The sequence below is a fragment of the Rhagoletis zephyria genome, unplaced genomic scaffold (assembly GCF_001687245.7).
Source record: "Rhagoletis zephyria isolate East Lansing unplaced genomic scaffold, Rhagoletis_zephyria_1.1 Rzeph_scaffold_00492, whole genome shotgun sequence".
NCBI classification, from domain to species: Eukaryota; Metazoa; Arthropoda; class Insecta; order Diptera; family Tephritidae; genus Rhagoletis; species Rhagoletis zephyria.
This window is the reverse complement of record NW_016157576.1, coordinates 190372-199772: the sequence shown is the minus strand read 5'-3', so window position 1 is coordinate 199772 and position 9401 is coordinate 190372. Positions and strand designations below refer to the sequence as shown.

General features: G+C 34.5%; 1 protein-coding gene across 1 annotated transcript in view; it reads left to right on the top strand.

Annotated features, from left to right (window-relative positions):
- SLC5A11 (Sodium/solute co-transporter-like 5A11) overlaps positions 1–8141 on the top strand; it is a 25903-nt gene extending 17762 nt beyond the window's left edge. Inside the window, exons 5-12 of the mRNA XM_017612035.1 lie at positions 1450–1515; positions 1586–1637; positions 1763–1830; positions 3914–4068; positions 6355–6613; positions 6688–7379; positions 7456–7613; positions 7742–8141. Coding sequence (XP_017467524.1) covers positions 1450–1515; positions 1586–1637; positions 1763–1830; positions 3914–4068; positions 6355–6613; positions 6688–7379; positions 7456–7582 — 1419 coding nt within the window. The 3' untranslated portion in view covers positions 7583–7613; positions 7742–8141. The remainder of the gene's footprint in view (positions 1–1449; positions 1516–1585; positions 1638–1762; positions 1831–3913; positions 4069–6354; positions 6614–6687; positions 7380–7455; positions 7614–7741) is intronic.
- The last annotated feature ends 1260 nt before the right edge of the window (positions 8142–9401 follow it).

Here is a 9401-nt window from a genome sequence, read left to right as displayed (position 1 = left end):
GATCATTTATGTATACATTTGTCTATATCTATCTCGATTCGTTTTGGCTGTTACAAACAACCGTTATGTGAACAAAATTAATATACCCTTGTGCACAAGTGCGCTCGGGTATAAAAAGACAACAATAAATATCAATATAGAGTACAATAACCGTAATTTTATCATGCCTGCTTACGTTTTATCAACATACATACATACATACATACATATGCACGTAAATATGATAGATGCCTGCGATATCGTTCATTAATAGGTACCTATGGGCTGTTTGTAATTACTGGACTTTGTCCAGTGAGCTAAATGTGTCATTTTTGAGGGGAACAGATCAGTTTAACTGTAAAAGTAATGAGGTTTTTTTCTCTTAGTATTTGTGCGAAGAGATTATTGATGCGGCTACACTATTTTGGTAGAAGTTATGGAGTTGAGCTTCATGAAAGTTTTTTAGAATACCAAAAAGAAAAAAAATCTGTGCTTTATATACATACACTACGCGACAAATGAAAGTGTACACCTTCTTAGTTATTTATGAAAATATAATTCGTTCTATAAAACAAATCAAAGTTTTACACTTTATATAAAGTTCACAAAAATTCAAAAAAGAATCATCAAAATTTTCAACGTTTTATTCGGAATAAAAAAAAAATCGAGTGCAGTTTTGTAGGCCATTCACGAATAAAATCAATTTTCATATGGAAGAAAATCCGCAACACCCTCCACAAAAAAATTCTAAAGAATTAACGGTAATTTTTAGCGACTTGAAACTTTCACTTAACTAAAATTGAATGGGTAACAAAACTGCATACTCGAAGGTTTCCTAAAAATTTTGAACAAAAAAGTTGAACATTTTGATCTAAATTTTTTACTGGGTTCTCTGACTATTGAGAGGACAAAAAAGAGAGTAAAAATGTCCTCTCTCTGTCAGTTTTAGTCGGAAGATTTTTGCTGGTAAATGTGTCAAACGATCAGCTGTAGTGTGTTTGACAACCAAATTGCAAACAAAAGAAATTTTCAACCAAAATTTGGAGGTTATGTTGAAGTTGTCAGAAGTTACAATTTATTACTAGAAAGCGATCCCGTACTTTTCAGTGTTACTCTCTCGATCTGAGCGAATGTTTATTTTTTGACTAGTTTTACTCCGAAGAAAACGGGATTGGAGTTGTATCAAATAAAGCCCGGGTTCAGACCATTAAAAATTATTTATAAAGAAAAAACAAAGCAAATGTGAGCTTTTACACCCGTAGGTAAAATTATAATGCATTTCAGTGTCACTAGTCACAAGTTCAAACAATTGTTTTTTAATATTTTTAAGTTTTTTTTTTGAATTCAAGTGGAAAATATGCCAACCATTCCAACCTGTTCGGAGTAATCTAACTGCATAGTTATCAAGTTATTTTTCCCTATCCATCATTTATGTATAAATAGTTCTTATTGTTTCTTTTTTATTTTTAGTATTTGGAATTGCGTTTCAGTTCCAGTGTACGTAGCATAGCCTCATTTATGTTTGTGATGGACGAGGTTTGTAAAGATTTTATTTAAAGAAAGTGCCATTTGAACTTAATTAGTTTACAAACATTTTTTTTTTCAGATATTCTTCCTGCCTATAATTCTCTATGTGCCCTCAATTGCATTTAATCAAGGTAAATGTATGTCAATACAGATGTTTTTTCGTTGTTTATTTTAAAAACTGCACTTATTATTTTAGTTGACTGAACAAATAATGTAGCGTTAGTTATATTTGTTTTCGTTATTCTTTTTTTTTTAGTCACAGGCGTGAACATTTACGTTATAAGTGGCATCATTTGTGTGGTTTGCGTGATTTACACATTGATTGTAAGTATAGGTGTGTGTGTGTATACAAGTGGATATAATAAACTATAACTGATTTTTTATGTAGATAAGTCTATATGTATATTAGACTGGTTCAAAAAAATCTAATTTTTGGTTTTCAAAAGTCCTTGTGAAATATTTTTGGGACAGTGAAAAAAGACGCTTGTCAAAAGCGCAGCTCATAGTGAATTTCTATTTTCCATATAAACAACACAGGAAAAATTTCTTTCTATTTTAAAATTTTATAATTCGTTTTTATGTCAACGTATCGGAATGAACGATATATATTTTTTAAAGAAATTTAATTGACTTTTTTAGTATTTTATGATATTTCCATAAATTCACTTATCCAAAAGTTATTGAAGTCGAACATATACAAAATTTAATGTTTTTTTTTGTAAATTTTCTACGAAATGTGGAAACTTACGACTTTTTCTTAAAAATTTAATAATTTTTAATCTTCTGTGAAAAAAATATCATTTAACAATTTCTGAGTAGTAAAGCTTAATAATGTGTGTAAAGAGCGTGTAACACGGGACAATATTTCCAACTTTTCCACGCAATTCGCTGTCAAATTGTGAATGAGAAATTTTATTTCGATGTGTGAACAGCCAGAAAGACCTTTCTGCTACATTTCGGAAATCAGTTTCAGAAATAAAAGTTGCAAGATGTGCCTGTGATTGAGAGAGCGCAAATCTATTTCGGAAATATATTTTAACTTGCTCATGCTGCACTAGCAATATGCAATTCGCCTTTCGGAAATAAAAAAATCCCTTCGAAATACACTTTATATGCACGGTGTGACTGCTCATGCAACATTCCTTCTGAAAGTTCTCACATTATTTCTGAAATTTCTTGAAAGCCTTTTCGAAATATATTGCATTGCCACGTCTGACAGGCTCTTAATACAATTATACGCCACTACCTATTGACAAATTTTGAGTATTAATTTTTTTATTATTTAATCTTAATCATTTTTATATACCGTATAAATTCAAGTTTCCAACTTTGTGCACGCAGTTTTTTTTTCATGCCGGTGTCAGTAATTTTATCCATACGGTAAAAAAAAACTTTTAAAACAATATTTAACTTGACGACAATTAAGGTTAAGTGATTTTTTTTAAGAAAATTATTATCGTATTCGGTGATATGTTTTAACATTCGACTTTAACATCGAAGAACTTTTGGAGATGGAAAAATCATTTGAAACATTTTTGTACAGCCTTTAATTTGCTTCAAAAATATACATAGATCGCTCATTCGGATACGTTGACTTAAAACAAGTTATAAAATTTCAAAATTGAAAAAATTGGTTTCCTGTGCTATTTATATGGAAAACAGAAATTCGCAATTAGCGACTGTAAATCTTAATATTAATTAGAAATATTTACAAGGGATTCGAAAAAATTTTAATTTGAACAGTTAAATTACAGTAGAAATTAGAGAAAAATGTAGATCGATTAGACCCGTCTAATGAGCATCAATCATTTCACTTACATATTGGAAGTATGTATGCACATAAAAATTATTAGAAACAACAATTTAACCTTTTAAATTAATTCATTGTTGTAGTTTTATTTTCAATTTACAATAAAATTTAAAATGCAGTGGCTTTGGGAAAAACTTTAATCAACCTTAGTGAAATTGCTTAATATGCATATCGCTACCTAAAGGTGAAAAGGTGCCCGACGAAAGACAGATAATAAGAAACTTCATCTATTTTTCGCCTCCTGAACAACTTAAAAAAAATATGCACTTGCCACCTTTTTACTTTTAGGTAACGATATGAACATTATTTTAAAATTGCTTAATTTTTTTGTAAAATTTAAAGAAACGCAGACACCTTTTTATCGCAAATATGATGCATACATTAGGGTGCATCAGTCTTCATAAAAATCAGTACTGTTTTCCATCGGTATTATAAAATATATTATGTTTTAAGACATTTGCTAAAATATTCTGAAAAATTTTCCAAAATATTTTGGCGGGAGTTCTTAAATATAATAAATTCTATAGTTCCGGTGGAAAAATCGCGCATAGTATCTATGTGTGTTTACTAATAAAAATAATGATTTTTCGATTTTAGGGCGGCATAAAGGCCGTTGTCCACACCGATGCATGGCAAACATTGGTAATGTTTATTGCTTTAGTAGTTGTGGTCATACTGGGAACGATAGCGGCTGGGGGACCTGGTCCAGCATTTAAGAATGCTTCCGAAGGAGGTCGTCTTATTTTCTTCAAGTAAGTTCAATTTGCTTGTAAGCTAAGTACTACTAGGAGATATATAACTTTGCTCAATGCATATAAAAACCACTTCTAATTGAAAGTTTTGCTAAATGTGTCAGGGTGAATGATAGTTACTCTGTGCTCTGAAAAAGCCAGGGTATTTTCCTTCTCTTTTTAATGTGGCTTCGCCTGCGAGAAACAATTAGTTTGAAATGTACGCAACCCAGTTAGAGAAAAGACCTGACTCATATGTTCCAAAACCGAGTCCCGAGCTCTTCCATAAGAAAATAGGTTTCGAGACTCTGTCGTGTAATTTCTTTAATCTAATGCTAGGGAAGATAATACGAGTCGCGGAACTAAATCGCTTAGGAACAGTGTTTCATAAGAGTGTACAATTACTAGCCGATGACATCGACATCATCGATCTCATTTCAGAGCTCCTCCAGCCAATTGAGGGAGTTTGGCTGATCTCCTACGCTGATGATTATTCGATATTGGCGCAACCATTGAAGGCCTGTGTTCGACAGTAAATTAACATCTAGTAATCCCATCTAACTCGTTTCTTCACCGCAAGAGCTTAGTTTGTCTCTCTCGAAATCCAAGGAGCCATATTCACTCGCTGGATAAAACTGGTCTGATAGCTGCTAAGGATTCAAATCTGTGGCACACAAACTCCAACACGGACAATCCGAAAATCGTAGGTGTCAATTGTGTCCACTTCCTCTCTTTCTATGCGCACACAACAGTAATTGCGAACAGATTACAGAGCAGCAACAAAGTCCTTAAGTCGCTCGCCGGCAACACCCGGGCCAAAGTCAAAGAAACATTGTTGGCGATGCGAGTACAAAACATTTGGGCGGACGGTTCTAAATTATGCTGCGAGAAAATGGTCTTCGGGGGAATACTAGCCCGCATTGGGTGAAGCTACAAACGTGTCAAAATACAGAACACCAGATAGCTAGGGGATAAGATCAGAGCAGTAAGGAGCAAAAGTAAGGTAGCAGGTGGTGGTCTGCTACCGACGTGGACAGGTACTTGGATAGGTACTTCCCTACTTTCTCATAGGCACGTCGGAAGACACATTCAAAACGAAATCCAACGAATTGAGCTGCCTTGCGAGACCCGCGCTACTGTGGCACAATTACGTTCTGAATATTATAGGCAGTAGGTTAAACTCATACTTATCTAGAGTACTATCCAGAGTAACGTATGTATGTATGTCATCACTTATCAAATCCACTGAATGAATATCCTTCTCCCTCTGATCAAAAGATTTGCTGGTTTAGGCAGGGTCTAGTAGGCGCTACAACGATAACCTCAACTATTGCATCGTTTATTTTGCCTTTTCCAAGTTTGGAAATGCGGTCATAAAGCAAACAGTCGACTGCATCTGCGGCTCGGCTCTCACTTCATTTAAGAACCAGCATTAAAATCGAAAATAATGTCAGCCTTGAAATCCAATGGAGAATCACTCTGGTGTCAACATGTGCTACTTTAGTCTGAGTAGGCAATTGAGAACTAAAGTCCCCTCTATTCGTCACTCATCATATTCGTGCTGGTATATGGCGCAGAAGCCTCTACAATGACAAGATCGACTAGACGGAAGACTTTCTCTACGGCGGAAAGACGAGATTTGGGGGTTTTCCTTGGCATCTTTAATTGGCGGCAGTTGACACAGAATAGAAACGATTCACGTGCTTTATTGAACTCGGACAAAATTGCAAAAGGTGTAGAGGCACTGGTGCATTGCGCAAGTTGTGGGTTGGCGTGGAATGCAGTGTTTGCCGTTTGGCTTAGGAAATATGGGGCCAGACCTGAGCAGGTTTTTAGGTCACTCCGGGTGGACTCTTCTCTGGCATAGTGCCAAAACATCCCTAATGATTGTCCAGCATGTGGGGATTCCGCCACGACACCAACCACCTCTTTACATGACCGCTGAACCCAACCCTCCCTTCTGTCCGAGCCCGTCAAAACGGCACGTTTCTTGAGTTTGACTACAACGATTGGAAAAAAAATCCGTCGCTACAACAACAAAAGAAGAAAGTATATTCATCAGTTTTTCTCAGTAGCTCACGAATCATTAGCGGAAAAGCTGAATTGTAACTCCGTAACTGGTCAACAAAGGCCAGTTAAGATCTTTTGAGTATTTAGGAGTACCACTTTTGGAGTTTTGGAGCATAATCTCACCGACCATATCATTAATGGACCTCTAAACTTACCCTTGAAAGTGAATTTATCCGGCTGAACGTTGTCGAAACTCTTTTGTCTGATTTTATTTACCTCTTCTCTTACTACTTTCAGCGTAAATCCATCACCGTATGAAAGACAAACATTTTGGGCTGTTTTGATTGGTGGATTCTTCTATTGGACCGCTTTCAATAGTGTTAATCAGACAATGGTTCAACGCTATATGTCGCTGCCAACTTTGAAAAGGGGTCAAAGTTCGATTATAATCTTTACTTTGGGTGTCGTGCTTTTCATTTCCGTTTGCTGTTTTGCCGGCTTACTAGTTTTTGATTTCTATCAAAACTGTGATCCACTTACAGCTGGACTCATCTCGGTAAGCTTCAAGAGTAACACATAAATGAACAATTTATACTAACATACCGCAGTTTAAATTTTTCCCCACAACAGAACGATGATCAGTTACTACCGATTTATGTAATGCAAACTGTTGGCCACCTACAAGGCATACCCGGTCTCTTTATTGCCGGCGTATTTGGAGCAGCGTTAAGTTCGCTCTCCGTCGTACTCAATTCAACCGCTTTGGTGTTTCTACAGGATATCGTGCGTGGCAGCTTTAAAGTGAAGCTCAGCGAACGTGCAACAAACGTGATCGTTAAAAGTGTAATAGTCTTTCTGGGTGCCGTTGCAATGGCGTTAGTGTTCGTGCTCGAAAAGTTGAGCGGCATATTAAGTGTGGCCACTTCGGTGACTGCAATTGCGGGTGGCACAACTTTTGGTATTTTCACGCTTGGCATGTTGGTGCCATGGAGTAATACGAAGGGTGCCTTAGCGGGCGCAGTAGCTGGCGCGCTAATGTCCGGTTGGGTATCATTCGGTTCACAGGCTGTGATAGCAGCGGGACGTATAGGACCGCATAAATTGGAGGTTTCCGTATCGGAATGCCTTGTTAATATCACCGTACCGGAAACAGATTATGGTGATGAAACGGAAGTGTTTCCATTGTATCGTTTATCCTTTCATTGGATTACTGTAATTGGCGTTTCGTCAACGCTGCTAGTCGGCACTGTAGTGTCTTTTCTCACCGGACCAACTGTGGTGAAAAAGTTGGATGCTGAACTCTTATCACCCGTAATTCATAGGTAGGTACAATTATGGGTAACTACTATTTATTAGGAATTTGGTAAATTAAAAAAAAAATACTTCTCCTTTTAATAGATTTCTTCCGGAAGAATGTTTCCCACCGCCTAACACAAATCCTGATTTCACCCGAGACAATAACGCACAGACTTCAACTCATCTTTTGGCCAATTCAGAGCCTTTAAGTGACGTGGGTAGATATTAGATAACAGGTATATTTTTTCGCAAGCGAAAATTTAGGGGCACCGAAATTGCGCATATGGAAACTGTGCATTTAGACATTNTATGCATTATTTCGGTTTTTTTCATATGCATTATTTCGTATGCACAGTTTCCATATGCACAATTTCAGGGTGCCGAGAATTTACAGGAAAGCCTTACTATAAGTACCTACATAAGTATGCAGTACTTAATAGAAGTTAGCCCAAACATGGGAAAGAACATTCGGATTGGTTGAAAACGAAATCCGGTTTGTGATGATGTATACTTTATAAAAGTTAAACACTGTTGCATTTGTAGTTACTATTTATGTATATGTATGTACATATTTACTAGTTAGTATGTAAATTTATACCGTATTTACACCCATGGCCAAGTTTGGCTATATTCCTTTTGTTTATTTAATATTTATTATATCATAAAAATGCATAGAAAATAAGTCCTGAAAAATAGGATTAAAAAGTTGGAAATTTAGATGCAACTTTGCAGAATTTTCATAATTTTTACACAAAGCTTGATATATGAATTTATGTGGTTTCCGTTTAATAACGGAAAAAATATAATAAATATTAAATAAACAAATGAAATATAGCCAAAACTGGTCAAAATAAATAAGTGTATGTACATAGGTACATATTCGTCACCTGAAATGCGAAAAACCGTAACTAATAACATTTTTTTTTTTTGTATAAAACGATGTTTGGATTTGTAATTCGATGAAATGCATCATAATTAATCAATAAAAAACGTTGAAGTTTTTGTTATTTACGGCATTTTACATTTCAGATGGTATGTGAAAAATGTACAGTGGCGAACAGAACTATTGGTACAGTGAATTTTGTGCATTATATGTAAAGTTTTTTATTCTAATTTATTTTCGACAATTTTTATAAAAATATTGTTCATTCTACACCAGAAAACATAATAATAAAATCTCTAAACTTTTGGCAAAATTCAGGAAAATTCATTAGATTTGCACACTAATTTGCAACTTTTTATTCAGATTTTTTATAAAAATTCTAAGTATGCAGTTTTATAGCCCATATAAATTTAGTATAACAAAGTGCAAGTTTGAAGTCGCTAGAAAATCGCATTGATTTTTGGTAATTTTTTTCACGCAAGTTCTTCCTTACAAAGTAATTCGACAATTATTTTTTGTATGGAGGAAATGAGCAACACCTTCCACTAAAAAAATTGCCAAAAATCAACGCGATTTTCTACAAACTTTAAGCTTTCATTTTGTCATACTAAAATTGAATGGACTATAAAACTGCATACTTAGAATTTTTCTAAAAAATCTGAATAAAAAGTTGCAAATTAATGTGCAAGTTTAATGAATATTCTTGAGTTTTACAAAAAGTTTAGAGATTTTATTATTACCTTTTCTGGTGTAAAATAAACTATATTTTTATAAAAAATTATCGAAAATAAATTGAATAAAAAACTTTGCATATATTGCGAAAAATCACTGTGCCAATACTTTTGTTTGTCACTGTATATATTTTGTAGTTAAAGCTTAGTAAAAGAGTCGGCAGTGAATTTTTTTTTTAAAGGCACAACTCAAATTCATAACTGTAAAAAATAACCGCTTGTGGTTCGTAAAGAAAACGGGTATAAATGAAGCTTCCTAGTTAGAGAATACATGAAGAATAAATATTTGCATTAATCGGAGAAAAGACCAACGAAGTAATTTAGGTAAAATCAACCTATTTTTTAGTTGTGCCTATTTTGAAGAAGGTGTGCTATATGCATGCATACATATGAATAAGCCTATGGTATATTTAAGTATCACTTGAGACTTCTAT